The sequence below is a fragment of the Mytilus edulis genome, chromosome 11, assembly GCF_963676685.1.
Source record: "Mytilus edulis chromosome 11, xbMytEdul2.2, whole genome shotgun sequence".
NCBI lineage: Eukaryota > Metazoa > Mollusca > Bivalvia > Mytilida > Mytilidae > Mytilus > Mytilus edulis.
Window position 1 is genome coordinate 71869491 of NC_092354.1, and position 16861 is coordinate 71886351.

Consider the following 16861-nt stretch of genomic DNA (forward strand, 5'->3'; position numbering starts at 1 on the left):
TTTGAGATCAATTGATTTCGTGAAAAGATGAAAAAAAGAGTTAGTATTAATGATAAACCACAAAAGGTTAATTGTATTCTGACTAAATTACACCAAATATAAAATGTGTGCAAAATACAACTGCTGTTATATGGACATCGAAACGATTTAACCCGTCAGGAGCCCCATGTATTAGACCGTTCCACTTCAATTTCATCACACGCTAATGACTTTTGAATCGATCATGCGCAGCTGTCTATTTCTATAAAAAGCACACAATAATTTATATATTCCACCCATTTGTTTACAACATACAAGTACGTCACCTATAAAAATCAATAAGGTTTGTGTTTTATTCATTTATACCCAAAGTAAGATACGATTTACATTATGTTTGATGTTACAACCTGTACATTATATTCACGTACTATTTATGTCTTTGTTTTGTTTACTTCCGTTTCTTAATTATAGATTTGAACGACATTCATATGATTTGAACGACTTTCCAGATATAGGTGAATGGCCAAAGGGATCGGCTTGGAATTTATTTATCAAACACGTGTTTTTAAAATAATTTCAATGAAGCATTTTTTATATGAAGTATTTGTTATAAAGACATGCAATTAAGTCAATTACGTGACTTGTATATACTAATATAGATAACAGAAATTGATACATGCATTTAGCTACCTCTTCAATGCTTCATGCATCGACACTTATTTCACGGTTAAATATATATTAATTTAATTTTTCTGTGTTATTTAAATTGATAAAGGAAACAAAAAAAAAACCCCAATAATTCAATTAATTTTTATTTTTATTTAATATAATAGCACGATACTGGTTCCCAAGGATGGAAACAATTTAAAAATACTATTTGAACTAACCATGCTTGAACCATTTATATCTATGCTTGAATGTATCATATTTGAGTAACATGAGTGACGCAATAGTTTATGGAGGAAGGTGTTTAAAATATGAATAGCAATGAATGGAAGACGCTTGTTTGTTTACAAACTTATACCATATATTGATTATATTACAATGTATTATACGGTTATACAGAAAGGATACTTAATTGCAAAATAATTCCATGACCTCGGAGGAATTTCTTATTGAACGTTCGCTAGCAGCTTATAATCTCGGGAGCTATACACTTTATCTTTTAATTTTATCATAATCAAAATGACAGGCGAAAAATGAAACAGTAAGTACAAGTGCCATGACGTAGATATATGAATCCGTATGAATATGAGGAGCCATGAAGGTACATGTAACTTGTGTAACTTCGACAAGAAACCAAGCAGTAGTGAATCCAGAACTATTCATAAATAGAGCGCTGACTGACCTAAAAAGAGGGGAGGTTGACTGACATAAAAAGGGGGGCTCCAGTCATGCTTCAGTATGTATGGGTCAATATAACTAATTAAATGAAAAAAAGGGGAGTCCCTGGGGTCACCCTACCTCCTCCTGTTTGAGAACTTAGAAACCGATGAGATCCCCCCCCTAAACCATATATATTCACGTATGGGACAATATAACAAATCAAATGAAATATAGGGGAAGTTCCTGGGGTCACCCTACCCCTTCCTATTTGAGAACTTAAAAACCCTCGGGATCCCCACCCCTAAACCATATATATTCATGTATGGGACAATATAACAAATCAAATGAAATATAGGGGAAGTCCCTGTAGTCACCCTACCCCTTCCTGTTTGAGAACTTGAAAACCCTTGAGATCCCCACCCCTAAACCATATATATTCATGTATGACAATATAACAAATCATTTACATTTTCTATGGACAGGTCAGTCAGACCTCACCTTTGATGCTTGTAGTAGTGAACATTTGTCTGATTTGTGTCTCATAACTTTTGAACTATAAAATACAAACTCAGTTTTCTTTACAGGGAAACCAGTTCATTTACACTATTACATGTTCGTACCAAGTCAAAACGTACTACTAACAGTCAACTAAAATCAACGTTAACAACATGTACTAACAAGAACAACTGCAATCATTGCGAACTTGTACCACTGCAGACTCACCATAAAAAAATATACATTAATATATATGCATTGCTATTGAAACCTTGATAAATTAAATTATTTGCCTTAATAATTAATTCATTAGATAAACATAAATGTACTTTATATGAATGTTTAATGCCATATCAGAGGCGGATTTAGAGGTTTTTTTTACCCCCTCCCCCCACATTTTGAGGAAAAATTTGGTTGATTATATAGGGAATCACTGAAGCATGATTGGAGCGGGACCACTCTAAGCAGTCAGTGGGCACCCATTTATGAAAATTTCTGGATCCGCCATTGCACATAATTACGTTTGCCTGCTTTTTGGTTAACTGCCTTCATCGCTTACAGCGCTTTGATTTTTTTATTGTCTATTGTTGATAAAGCTTAAAAGTTAGTACATTTCGTTTCATTTTAACTCCAAAATCAGAAGTATAGATGTATGTATCTTTCATAAATGTTACAAAATATATCAACTGTTGAAAGTACATAAGGACGTCTTTACTTGTACCATTTTCAGATGCCGTTTACATATCTAAAAGGCGAGGGCGGAGACACATTAAAGGTCAGAGATATAGACGGTGCCTATACCTTTCCATGGAACAATCTAGAGAACCACGACGAGGAGTTCCGCTCGATACCAAATTGGAAAGCTAGGGATGATGACGTAATGATTTGTGTATATCCAAAATCGGGTAAAATATTTTTAGTCAATATTGGTGAAAGTGGCGTTAAACACCAATCAATCAATCATTCAGTATTATAGAAACTAAGTTTGGTATTCTTTCCCGTGTAAACCACGAAATATCCCGTATTTCTGTCAGTATCAAATATAAGTCATTTTCTGCACTTCAAAAGGATACAGATTGATAAAAAAGGTATTTGTCCTGTCACTGAAAAGTGTATCTTTTATGATACCGAGAATGAAGTTTTACATAACACAGATATTGTGTTCAGATTTTCTGAAAAAAATATTTTGGGAAGAAAAATTAGCAGTTTAATGTGAAAAAACCTTACAAAATCAGCACCGTTGATATGGTTATGATAATACAACTGTTGTTGAATTGATATCTTTTGTTTCCATCTCAACAAAGTTGTGACACTTTGATCATGAAGATAGAAATATTTGTTTGAAACTATTTAAAAGTTTAAGTTTGTTTTTGGGGAAGACGGCTTCAAGCCGTCAATCCCCAATGGGGTTGACCAGAGTGACATTCCCTCACATCATTCATTTTGTTTTTTAGTGTGGAAAACCCCCCAACAAATCTTACTAAGAATGATGAGATGGGGAGACACAAATGAATAAATTGACTTTAAACACTTTTTTACACATTTCCCTTCTGTTTCTCTCGAAATTATCGTATATCGAGCTCTCCTTTACACTATTTACGTTTCTTTTACAATCCGGAAAAATCAGTATGACGAGATATTCTAAATATATCCAACATACATTATATTTTATAGTGACGTCATTGTTGGAATGCCACACTACGCATAAGCAGGGATATCCTTCACTGGTTATTTAAATCATTCTCAAAGATTGTGCACTAATTAAAAAATAGTATTTGTTGAATTTAAACATAATGATGTTTGCTGTAGATGATTTAAACATCAACATGCAATACTTTAATTTGTAGGTCAACAACTTTCAAAGTAAACAGGAAGTCCGAGAGGCTACATGAGATCGGGGAGAGAAACGATCTTTTCCATTTTTTTCTGTAAAACTCTGTTTTGAGAATCTTCCTCCAATTCAGGAGCACCTCAATTTATGAGCTAATTATTCACTAAAATAAACACTTAAAATGTGACATTTAGTATATGATAAGTAGTCTTTCATTAAAACTAAATTTTGTGTACCAACATAATCATTGTAATAGTTACAAAAAAATTACAAATTTTGCATTTTGTAGTTTAAACCTATTTATTCATGAAATTTTACAAATATTTCAAAATGTAGGATTTGGAAACAAGCTTCACACAGTTTACAACAATCATATTGTTATTTTTATTAGTACCTGTATCTCTGTGATGAGAGATATAACTGGGAACTTTATCAATGGAAATTTAAAACTACATAGATTTTTCAGTCCTAACTTTCTTAAGAAAAAAATAAAAAATTTTAAGAGTACTGTCACAAAAAATGGAAAATGGCCCTAGCCTACAGTTCAGTCGTACACTATTAAGATTTCAAAAATAATTGTAGTTGTTGTTAAATGACAGAATTCAACTAGTTGAATTTTAGATAATTAACTATCAACTTTAATTGAATGTTTAGATTTAGAAGATGCAGATCTCTTCCATTGGTCTAAATTGAATCCTAAACTAAAGAAACGAAATTACATTTAACAAAAATTGATTCCAATAGTGTCAACCTTCCACATGTTCTAGCTGTTCTTTTTTTCATTCTTTATATGAAGACTATCAAAAGATAACCCCCCCCCCCCAAACCCCCACCCCAAAAAAATGAAATAGAAACAAGGGCCGTCTTTCCCCTCAGAGCTAAAAAATGGAAAATGGCCCTAGCCTACAGTTCAGTCGTACACTATTAAGATTTAAAAAATAATTGTAGTTGTTGTTAAATGACAGAATTCAACTAGTTGAATTTTAGGTAATTAACTATCAACTTTAATTGAATGTTTAGATTTAGAAGATGCAGATCTCTTCCATTGGTCTAAATTGAATCCTAAACTAAAGAAACGAAATTACATTAAACAACAATTGATTCCAATAGTGTCAACCTTCCACATGTTCTAGCTGTTCTTTTTTTCATTCTTTATATGAAGACTATCAAAAGATAACCCCCCCCCCAACCCCCACCCCAAAAAAATGAAATAGAAACAAGGGCCGTCTTTCCCCTCAGAGCTATTCAGCTCTTTGATTTAAATTGGTAACTATTTATCACAGGGAGAAAAGACAATGGAACCGTAAAATGTATGGCTGTATATAGGGCACTTTGACTGTCCCTCAGGTATCTTTCGTTCCTCTTTTGTAAGATGAGAAGAAAAAAAGTCAAAGAAATCGCGGGATACACAAGAAAAATTAAATTATTCAGTGAATTAAATTTTTGTTCATTGAAAAAAGTAAAATCACAAAAATACTGAACTTAGAGGAAAATCAATTCGGAAAGTCCTTAATCACATGGCAAAATCAAAAAACAAAACGTATCAAAAACGAATGGACAAGAACTGTCATTTCTGAACCTTTTTCTTTTACTTTTCAGGCACTCACTGGGCGTATGAAATCCTCAGTATGCTGCTATCCCAAAAGGCAGAACGTGTAGAGACGTTTAAACAAAGTGGCGTGCTTGACTCTATTAGTCAGGAACAATTTGATAGCATGCCATCCCCGCGAGTTCTCAGCACAAATGCCTTATTTCCTCAACTTCCGGTGGACTTTAGAAACCGGAAGTGTAAAATCGTTCATATCGTTCGGAACCCTAAGGATGTTGCTGTATCGTTTTTTCATCATCACACTGGACTAAAAACCTACGAATTTGACGGGAATTGGGAAACGTACCTCCCACGTTTTATGAAAGGAGATGGTAAGTTTTGTTTTCAATTTTTATTTGTTACCGAACCTTCATTTAGATTGACAGGGGTGAGGGGTTATGTTTTTTTTTTTGCATCAGACAGGGACGTAGCTAGAATGAAACGATGCGCAAGCAACTATCACTGAGCGGACCCTTTTATGCAGAAAAATGTGTTGTTTTTTTTTCGGTTTTCGGACAAATATTGTATTGATTTGTTTTTCTAAGCTATCAATCATTTTTTCTTTTAAATTCAACACTATATAAAGGTAAGGGGAAAATCAGTATTCAGAATATTTTTTGTTGTTATCTGCTTGACCACAATATTTTTTTTTAACACATTGGGGATCAGAATATTTTTAAGGAAACTGCAATACTCCCCTTTCGTAGTTAAATGGTAATTCTTTAAATGATTTTTAAAAACTTAACGAAATCAGTTACAAAGATACAGTAGTTACTTATTTTCCATCCTTTTTTTTATCAATGTTTATAGTAAAGAATGTAAAATTAATAATCATCAATAATAACTGGGATTCTGGTACATCTTTGTACCATCGGACTACTAACACAAGGGTTCCTGGTTCGATTCCCGTTTCGGGAAGAAAATTTCAGGGACTGAATTTTCGGCTCTCTCTTGACACCATTTGCGAGTATGGTCTTGAGGACACGATGAAAATCCGTCGGAAGGGGACGATAAATGGCTGACCCGTGTTACAAGAGAGCCATATCTCTTGCACATAAAAGACACCCTTATAGATTTCGAAAAAGAGTAGGCTAATGCCGCTACAAGGCAGAACTCGCACCCGCAAAGTGGAAAGGGATTAATATAAGTTGCAAAACTTGTTTCCCAAAGCAATCCACTATAAATAATTATGTTTAAACTAATCGTTGTCCCATTAGGCCGATTTCGTACCTTCAAAAACGGCGAATTCACTCGAAGATTGCCGATTGATCGATGTACATGATGGAAACCTTTTTGTTTTGTCTAAAATATATATATATTATTAGATACTGCCATGCTCCAATTATTTCTCCTTACAGGAAATCAGTTGCAGAGACAAAGTATTTTCCATCATTTTCCATCCTTTATCAAACCTATATCATGTATAAAGTAAATCATATGAAATCAGAATGGACATCAGAAAAAACTCCGGATTCTTGTTCACCGAAGTGCATGATAAAAACCTTATTTTGTGTGTCTAAAATATATATTTAGTAGATGCAAATGTCTTAATAATTTCTTTTTATGTTGAAAACATTTCCTTCATATATTTGCAGTTGACGGCAACTCCTGGTTTGACTATACAAATGACTGGGAGAAGACAATAGTAGACAATCCAGATTATCCAATTCATATTATGTACTTCGAGGACATGGTTGAGGTTAGTATGGAATAATAGTTATTATTTACTTGCATGGCTTTCAAATTTGGCATAGTACTTTAGATATTAACGAGAGGGGGGGGGGGTAACATTTTTTCGGAACGTCGGGATTTGGCCTTCATATTTGTAGGGGAATTTGGGGTTTGCTATCTGGACTCATGAATTAATGATTAAGTGGGAACAGTTACAAAAGGGAACGAGTAAGTGTTCCAAGGAAATAACACGACTATTCTAGCATTGAGATTTACGACATTTATTGAATTAAGTTATAAATTTTGTTTTGTAGAATATCCATGCTGAAATATTCAAACTGGCCAATTTTCTTGAAGTATGTACTCATAGTACATTAGATTTTATCAACAGTGTTGCCTCCCTTTGTACGATAGATAAAATGAGAAATGAGAAAGCAACTACTGCCCCGTTATCTTGGAAGGAAGGCAGCGCTGGGGTATATCGAAAAGGTAAGAATAACGTATATAGAATTAAGAATTGAAACGGGGTATGTGTCAAAGAGACAACAACCCAACCAAAGAGCAGAAAACAGACCAATGAATGCCACTAATTTGTTTTCAACACAGTGCTCAATAAAATCACGCACCCGTAATATGTTTACTAATTCATCGTAAATGGACGTCATGCACAAATTAGGATACAGGTGGCTGACAGCTCTTTATCACAGATTGGGATGAAATAATTGTGCAACACATACCCACAGTGGTGTCAAAAGTATGATAATTTATATCCCGTCATGAGTCGACGGTGCTACTAATAAATACTGGAATAACGGCTCACATCCGCTCACCCCAGAGCAGCTAAGTTCAACCAGTTTGGTTTTTTTTTTTGGTTTTTATACGACCGCAAAATTTGAAATTTTTTTCGTCGTATATTGCTATCACGTTGGCGTCGTCGTCTGCGTCGTCGTCGTCGTCGTCGTCCGAATACTTTTAGTTTTCACACTCTAACTTTAGTAAAAGTGAATAGAAATCTATGAAATTTTAACACAAGGTTTATGACCACAAAAAGAAGGTTGGTATTGATTTTGGGAGTTTTGGTCCCAACATTTTAGGAATTAGCGGCCAAAAAGGGCCCAAATAAGCATTTTCTTGGTTTTCGCACTATAACTTTAGTTTAAGTTAATAGAAATCTATGAAATTTTGACACAAGGTTTATGACCACAAAAGAACGGTTGGGATTGATTTTGGGAGTTTTGGTTTCAACAGTTTAGGAATTAGGGGCCAAAAAAGGGCCCAAATAAGCATTATTCTTGGTTTTCGCACAATAACTTTAGTTTCAGTAAATAGAAATCTATGAAATTTAAACACAAGGTTTATGACCATAAAAGGAAGGTTGGTATTGATTTTGGGAGTTTTGGTCCCAACAGAATAAGGGCCCCAAAGGGTCCAAAATTAAACTTTGTTTGATTTCATCAAAATTGAATAATTGGGGTTCTTTGATATGCCGAATCTAACTGTCATGACTGTGTTTGTAGATTCTTAACTTTTGGTCCCGTTTTCAAATTGGTCTACATTAAGGTCCAAAGGGTCCAAAATTAAACTTAGTTTTATTTTGACAAAAAATGAATCAGTTAGGTTCTTTGATATGCTGAATCTAAAAATGTACTTAGATTCTTGATTATTGGCCCAGTTTTCAAGTTGGTCCAAATCGGGGTCCAAAATTAAACTTTGTTTGATTTCATCAAAAATTGAATAAATGGGGTTCTTTGATATACCAAATCTAACTGTGTATGTAGATTCTTCATTTTTGGTCCTGTTTTCAAATTGGTCTACACTAAAGTCCAAAGGGTCCAAAATTAAACTTAGTCTGATTTTAACAAAAATTGAAATCTTGGGGTTCTTTGATATGCTGAATCCAAAAATGTACTTAGATTTTTTATTATGGGCCCAGTTTTCAAGTTGGTCCAAATCAGGATCTAAAATTATTATATTAAGTATTGTGCATTAGCAAGTCTTTTCAATTGCACAGTATTGCGCAATGGCAAGAAATATCTAATTGCACAATATTGTGAAATCGATAAAGGCAGATGTGGTTTGAGTGCCAATGAGACAACTCTCCATCCAAATAACAATTTAAAAAAGTAAACCATTATAGGTTAAAGTACGGCCTTCAACACAGAGCCTTGGCTCACATCGAACAACTAGCTAATTTTTTTTAATTAGAGTTATCTTTCTTTGTCCAGAATAGTAAGCAAGAAATATCTAATTGCAAAATATTGTGCAATAGCAAGATTTTTTTTTAATTGGAGTTATCTTTCTTTGTCCAGAATCAACTTAAATCTTTGTTATATACAATATACAATGTATATTCACTTTTTACTACCAACTGATAAATTAAAATAATCTTTACCATTCAGTGATAACAAGCAGTTTTTTTACATCTTAATATTTAATGATGTATTTAAATGAGTAGTTATTGTTGCAAACTCCATTAGAAATTTTAATTGAGATTAGTTTTGGAATAAGGGAAAGGGGGATGTGATTAAAAAAATTGGGTTCAATTTTTCTCATTTGAAATTTCATAAATAAAAAAGAAAATTTCTTCAAACATTTTTTTGAGAGGATTAATATTCAACAGCATAGTGAATTGCTCTAAGAGAAAACAAAAATTTTAAGTTCATTAGAACACATTCATTCTGTGTCAGAAACCTATGCTGTGTCAACTATTTAATCACAATCCAAATTTAGAGCTGAATCCAGCTTGAATGTTGTGTCCATACTTGCCCCAACCGTTCAGGGTTCAACCTCTGCGGTCGTATAAAGCTACGCCCTGTGGAGCATCTGGTTTTTTTTTGGGGTGAGGGTTATTGCTCAATCTTTTAAGGATATCGTTTGTCTTCTCTTCTTATTGATTTTTTTGTAGTGTCAAGTTTTTGTAGATTGTTTGCTTTTCTTTGTAATGCCACTGTATTGCCTTTTCTTTGTAATGCCACTGTACTGCCTTTTCTTTGTAATGCCACTGTACTGCCTTTTCTTTGTAATGCCACTGTTCTGCCTTTTCTTTGTAATGCCACTGTATTGCCTGTTTTACTTGACCATGTTGAACTTTGATGATAAATCAATATATTGTCCTCATTTTAATTCAGCAAACTCTTATCCCAATCCATATTAAATAAGAAGATGTGGTAAACTATGATTGCCAACGAGAAAGATACCAAAATACCAAAATCACGTAGATGTTAGGAACTAGTATTGATCGCCGTACGGCCTTCACCAATGAGCAAAATCCATACCGCATTACAAGCTACCAAAGCCTCCGACACAGCTAATTGTCATGATTGTTGAAAAATTTGATTTAAACGAGAAAAACAACAGCCAGATTTATGTACAACCCATCATTAGAATATGACATACAACATCAAACGACAACCGCATCATACATGTAACATCCAGATTATTTTGTTAATATTTTGCTGATTAAATATTGATTAAAATAATCTAAAAGAATCTAGCGCTTCGATCATTTGTATAATATTTGAGACTTAAACGAGACTTACATGTTTCATTAATTGTTCCTCTCGTTTAATATTACAAACATATATATATAGGAACAATCATACCACATCTTCCTATTTTATATTGCAGAAACACTGACAATTCTTGTCAACTTAGACCTGGCCTTGAAGGCATAAAACTTGAAGGCATGGACACATGAAATCCAGCAATTTGATTGGTTGATTTTCGATTCTCAGTACAAAAATCATGCTCGAAAGTTTTGTGACCGTGAGGCCTGAGTTCAATGTACTTTGACACGAGTGGAATCTGTAGAACTACAAATGTAGTTAACTGATCTTTTTAACAATTTTCCTTATGCAGTTGCTGGTCTGGGTAGTTTTTGACTTAAGAGCATATCTCTATTAGTGAAATCGCTGAACTATTTAAATAAGTACTTACTAAGGAAATTTTATGGCGAAATGCATCGATGTCGAAATAATAAAATCAACAAGTCACGTGTTTGATCTTGACAAATGTGTATATATGTCGTGTACAAGTTGCGATTTTGTACAGGTTATAACATGTACAAAAATATTGTACATGTTATAACTTGTATAATGCAAAAATACAAGTTATAACATGTACAAAAGTACCTCATACATGTTATAACCTGTACAAAATATTGCTTAAAAATGGTTTTAACTTGTACAAAATTTAAAATTAAGTAAAATATACATTTAAATTCACCAATGCATAAAGAACAACAATAAATAGGCCAGAACATGTCTTTTTCTGTAGAGGACAATGATCACAAAGTTTCAGAAATATATGTTTCATGACTTATGTTGGCAAAATGTGTTTTCATGTAATTGTATGTTTTATGCAGTCCATCATGGCTTAAATAAGTGTGAAACTATTTACTAAAAGCTTGCATTCCTCAATGACAATTACATTAGATACTAGTAACTAAATTCTTCCAAAAAATTTAAGAACGATTCCTAATAATTTTAGGAAATTATTATACTCCTCCCTCTCGATTCTATAGCATGCAAAGACTAAAACAATGTCTTATATGCTTACTCTGTAAAAGCAAGAGAGAGCTGAAATAGTTTTCATTGGACCACGCTTCATTATCAATATCTTTGGATCTACTCTTCAACATTTTTGGCCTACAACATGACTTATGTAAATTTATAACTCAATTTTTGTTTATAAACTATAAGATCATTGCATGAGGCGAATGTCATTTTGATATGTTTTAAATATATATCCTCTACTTTGAAAGCATGTATTTGTGGCCTTTGGATGTTGTCTGCTCCATGGGCAGGTTGTTTTTTTAGACATGCATACCCCATTTCAATTCCTAATTTTATTTGTAAACACATCTATCCTGGCTATCCTCTTATGTCTTTTAGTGTCAACTAGAATGAAAGTATTTTACTATTGCCTTCAAAGTGGACACTCACAATTATAATTTATCAAATAAAGATATGTCATAAGAGGATCATAAGACATGTCCTAAGATATATCTTATGATAGGTCTCAGGAATGCTTCGTAATACCAACCCCTGGACATTAACTGGGACAACATCCCTAATGCGCCTCGAAATGAGGAACCCAAACGTCATGTGTAAAGAAAAAATCTCTGTGTAGTGATATTGGACATGTTTCTATTTTTTACAAATGACTGAACTTAACCATTTGTGGTGATTAGGAAAGTAGAGGAACATAGAATAAATGTGTAAAAACTATAATGGAGCTATTAAATGTGTTCAAAGTATTAAATTTTCAAAGAACTTATAGTGTTAAAAAGTGGATATTTTACCACAAGGAGCCGCATCACAAAAAAATGTTCGGGATATGCTAATTTACGGAAAAAGTAATCTCACTTTGTACCCCGAAAATTTAACCACATTTGTGAAAATGTCACAGCTTACTAACGAACTATCCAAGTTTACGATATGGACTGAGCTACAGGAAAAAACGTTACCATTACCGCTTATGTAAAAACAATTAAAGATATTGACCTAATTGTAGCAAAAAGGGACAAACACACTAACATGAAGGAATAATAAAAAAGTTATGAAAATGTTATTGAGGTCAATATCATCTGTTGCGATAATAGAAAAATATCCTTATTTTTCTATTTTGTACAAGTTAACCCCATTTTTAAGCAATATTTTGTACAGGTTATAACATGTATGGGGTACTTTTGTACATGTTATAACTTGTATTTTTGCATTATACAAGTTATAACATGTACAATATTTTTGTACATGTTATAACCTGTACAAAATCGCAACTTGTACACGACATATATATTAATCATAACGAACCTAGACAAGGGTGTTCTAATTTTGATATACATTTTGAGATCAACATCAAAAGGTATTGTGAAAAGATTACACTTTTTTGTGGGATCATTCATTTGAGTTTTATTTGATGAATTATGTGTATTAGTTTAAAATGAATCCAGGAACTATATTAGTGCTATATACATGTATGCCCTTGAAGCCTATTATATTTAATGTACGCTATAAGTTTCAATATATTTCAGGAATTGTTGGAGATTGGAAATCAATGTTTAGCGTAACCCAAAACGAGACGTTTGATGAACTTTATCATACACGGATGAATAAATCCAAACTGAATATACGCTTTAGTATACCAGAGAAATTACCAGCCAAGAGCCGATCAGTCTTTCACTAGATACAATAGTTACAATGCAACTGACTTATTGTTTGTTTGTGAGGGACGTCATATCTCAAGCATAGTATAATGTATAAGGAGGGGTTTAAAGCTAGCGTAAAGCTTTTAATATATAACATTTTCAGTGGGTCATTTTACGCTTTCAACTTATCTTGGTGTTGAATATACTGTTTAATGTTATGGGTCAGAATTTTACAATCTATTTGTGGGTTTCCTTAAGGATTTACTATCACATGTGATATGATTTTACTACCATTTAGATCAAATGGTTCCATATGCTACATTAATATGAATAAAAGGAATTGCATATGACCACAAGAACATATACTTATTTGTGATTATAAACTTGTGTTCTACATGAATTTCATATTTTCCAAACTATTGGTTTGCAGAGTTAAATTAAGTTTGGTTTGTGACACATGGTCTTGACTTCATTTTTAAGTTATTAATTCACCATTTATATGATCGGTTACCTTCGAAGAGTGATAAGAAAACTGTGTGCATTTATTATCATGATTGCAATTTTTAAGACACATTGTACTGTTATTGTTATTTAAGATGATATTGTGAACTTTGCCATAGTATGCCTATCTCATATCTTACATATTTGTAATAAAATAGTGATATTCAATTTTTTTTTTGCTCCTATCCCAAGTCAGGAGCCTCTGGCCTTTGTTAGTCTTGTATTATTTTAACTTTTAGTTTCTTGTGTACAATTTGGAGTTTAGTATGGCGTTCATTATCACTGAGCTAGTATATATTTGTTTAGGGGCCAGCTGAAGGACGCCTCCGGGTGCGGGAATTTCTCGTTGCATTGAAGACCTGTTGGTGACCTTCTGCTGTTGTCTGCTCTATGGTCGGGTTGTTGTCTCTTTGGCACATTCCCCATGTCCATTCTCAATTTTAAATATATATATTATAATACTAAAATTACGAGGTCCAATTTGTCAGCCGTCATCACGTAAAAACGACGAGTCACATAATTCAACTTTATATATAACTAATATAGTACAAAGGTGTAGATTAAAAATTACACCACTCTAGGCCCTTTTGTTTTCCACGTAATTAATATTGCCAATAATTAAGAAGTTCCGGGTCGAGTCCGCTACCGATACCAATAGTATATTCACCTGTTACCTATTACCTTATCTGTACGTTCCGCATCTGACAGGCGCACCACCAAACGTTGTATTCGGGATTAATATGCTATATACACGGGTCATAACCACAGGGTTGACACTACTAAATTGTCAAATTGTTACCTATTGTAGTATTTTAATCAATAAGACTTTCTAAGATAACAATACGAATACTAAAAATCTGGACTAAAAATAAGGCGTATAGGTACAGTTTTCAATTTGTTAGTGGGCATGACGTAAAACAGCGAAGCAAAGAATTCAACTTTATTTATAACTTATATAGGACAATGCTGTTGATTAAAAAATACTCCATCCCAGGACCTTTTGTTTTCTAAATAATTAATATTATTGTTTCAGTTCGACGGGTTCAAACAGAAAGACTTGAAAGCAGAGAAAAACTGTATCTTATAATCGGCATGACTTTATCAGATGACAATACTAATATTAAAATAAGGCTTGCGCATAGTTATATACTTTAATTCAGTCACGGACCCGTGATATCACGGGTGTGTTCTTGTACATATTATATTTCCAAACCAGTTACAGGAATGATCTATATTTTCAAACCAGTTACGGGAATTATCTATCTGGGTAATAAGGAGACAGCTTTAAAAATCAATTATGCATTTGTAGTTGACAGTTTTATCCATACATTGTTTAGCATTCTTGGGATGTAGGATTCAGATTATTAAAATACTAAAATCGTTAATGATTTCAGCTTCAAGATAGTGAATTTTACGTTTATATTTTAGCAACATACTAGTAGAATACGGATTATAAATCTCCCATCTGATACAATATTCCAGATCTTGTAAGTCCTATTATTAGTTCCTTAATAGACAGTTGCTGTTTACACGGAAGCTATTAATTAAAAGTTTGAAGCGGTGATGTGGAAGTTAATTCTTCCATCAAGAGTTTATTGACCGTTATGGAATTTATGTTTCACAGATGACCACAGAAGTGTTCTAAATGACGTAATCACAATTCCATCCTCTTTTTTTCTTTTAATGTAATAGGGTCTCGATGACCTACTGGTTTGAGCAGTCGAATTGCTATATTGCTATCCTGTAGCCATTAAAACTGTTAGTTCGAATTCTGCACGTTGCATGTGCGCTCGACTCCAAACTTAATTGACTAGGTTTGTCAGGATTTCTACCGAAGATCTCGACACTGCGGCATTCACCAATAAATATTGACAACCATGAAATACATTGTAACAAAATACGAACTGCCGAAAGTGGCGTTAAATTTCAATCAATAAACTAATCAACTATTGAATGCGGACAACCAAAATAGAAGTATCAATGGTTGCTGTCTAATTTACTAATATGGAAGTACAGCAAATGCCTGGATACGCCCCTGCTTCGGTTGTTCATTTACCAAAACAGGCAGGATCTTCAGAACTGACAGGCAAAATGTACAATCATTCTTTTTTTTTTTTATTAAATGCAATTTTTTTATTATTCAAAATTATATACCAAAATTTCCTAAATAATTAGCATATTTTGAAAGTTACACCCATGCGTAGGAACTATTTTCTGTTAGATATGTACTACTTTCTGTATATGCTTTCTGGCAGAGCCCAGTTGCGGATCAAGAGGGGGGGGGGGGGGGGGTCGTAGAGGGCGTACCCTTTTGCTTGCACTTTTTTTTTAAATGACTAAATCAGACTAGACTTCGTGAACTTTGCCATTTTCCGTGTATTTAATTTCATGCATAAATTCTTTACTTAAGGGGGTAGACCTTGGTTCAGGGAGATAACTCTTTAAATCATCAGTACGTTTGTAAAAGTCAAGTTCATCAATGTATTTTAAGCATTTACCTGAAACAGATTGAAAATAATCTATGAAACCTAGAAGCTTAGAATATATTTTAAAAAATGGTTGACACAAACGTACTGATGATTTTAAGAGTTATTTCCCTTAACCTAGGTCTACCTCCTTAAACAGATATTTTTGCTCGTATTTATTGTAATATATTATTGATAATGGCAAAGTTATGTGATCCGCTACGGCGGAGTTGACCAGTGTGTAGAAACAAACGTCATTCAGTCATTGTGAAATTCAAATTACACATTGCTTAGGCTGCGTATGACAAGCATGACACCTTCAAGGCGACGAATGATTGAACAAGAACGTATTGACTTCTATTTCACAATTCCACCAAACAGAAAGTAAATGTAAGACTTTATATTAAACTCACAGGAAAAAAAAAAGTATACAGCAATACAATTTGCCTACGAAAGCATGTTTAACCCCACACGCCCGAGCCTATTAATAAAATAGCTGAATAATGATCCCTAGTCAGTAAGCTCTAGATAGATATAGGGTGTGGCCTTTATGACTCCATTTGTCGATCGTCATTCATAAATTCGTTGCTATATCAGACTAATAGATAGCCTTTGGTTTTCTTTGAACCGTCACTTGCCTTGTTGGTAGGAATATTTCAACCATACATATGGATAAGAAATATTGTTTGTCTTTCTTACTCGTGACGGTCGTTAATTTCATTTATCATATGTTTAGTAGTAAATACAGTAGTTTTGCATATGTGATAAATAGCCTGCTGTTTAATCCATATCGCGCAACTTTGATGCGCACCCTTTATCGCATACCCTTTATCACACCCCTACCCTTTATCACACCC

The 16861-nt window shown here is 33.4% G+C and overlaps 1 protein-coding gene across 2 annotated transcripts; it reads left to right on the forward strand.

The window, feature by feature from the left end:
* Positions 1-204: 204 nt before the first annotated feature.
* LOC139496216 (sulfotransferase 1B1-like) lies at positions 205-13707 on the forward strand. 2 transcript variants are annotated; one of them, XM_071284692.1, is made up of 6 exons: positions 205-322; positions 2531-2705; positions 5231-5551; positions 6815-6918; positions 7205-7379; positions 12925-13707. In XM_071284692.1, exons 2-6 carry the CDS (start codon positions 2531-2533, stop codon positions 13074-13076), a joined length of 927 nt encoding a protein of 308 aa, XP_071140793.1. In that variant the 5' UTR covers positions 205-322; the 3' UTR covers positions 13077-13707. The 2 variants fall into 2 exon arrangements, with proteins under 2 accessions (XP_071140793.1, XP_071140794.1); XM_071284693.1 differs by lacking the exon at positions 205-322 and adding an exon at positions 736-1186.
* The last annotated feature ends 3154 nt before the right edge of the window (positions 13708-16861 follow it).

Bases quoted from the DNA above. Each gene is read 5' to 3' on its own strand.
- LOC139496216 (XM_071284692.1), top strand. From the start codon at position 2,531: ATGCCGTTTACATATCTAAAAGGCGAGGGCGGAGACACATTAAAGGTC. The intron at 2,706-5,230 runs GTAAAATATTTT...TTTACTTTTCAG, and splicing joins TTGTGTATATCCAAAATCGG to GCACTCACTGGGCGTATGAA. The intron at 5,552-6,814 runs GTAAGTTTTGTT...ATATATTTGCAG, and splicing joins ACGTTTTATGAAAGGAGATG to TTGACGGCAACTCCTGGTTT.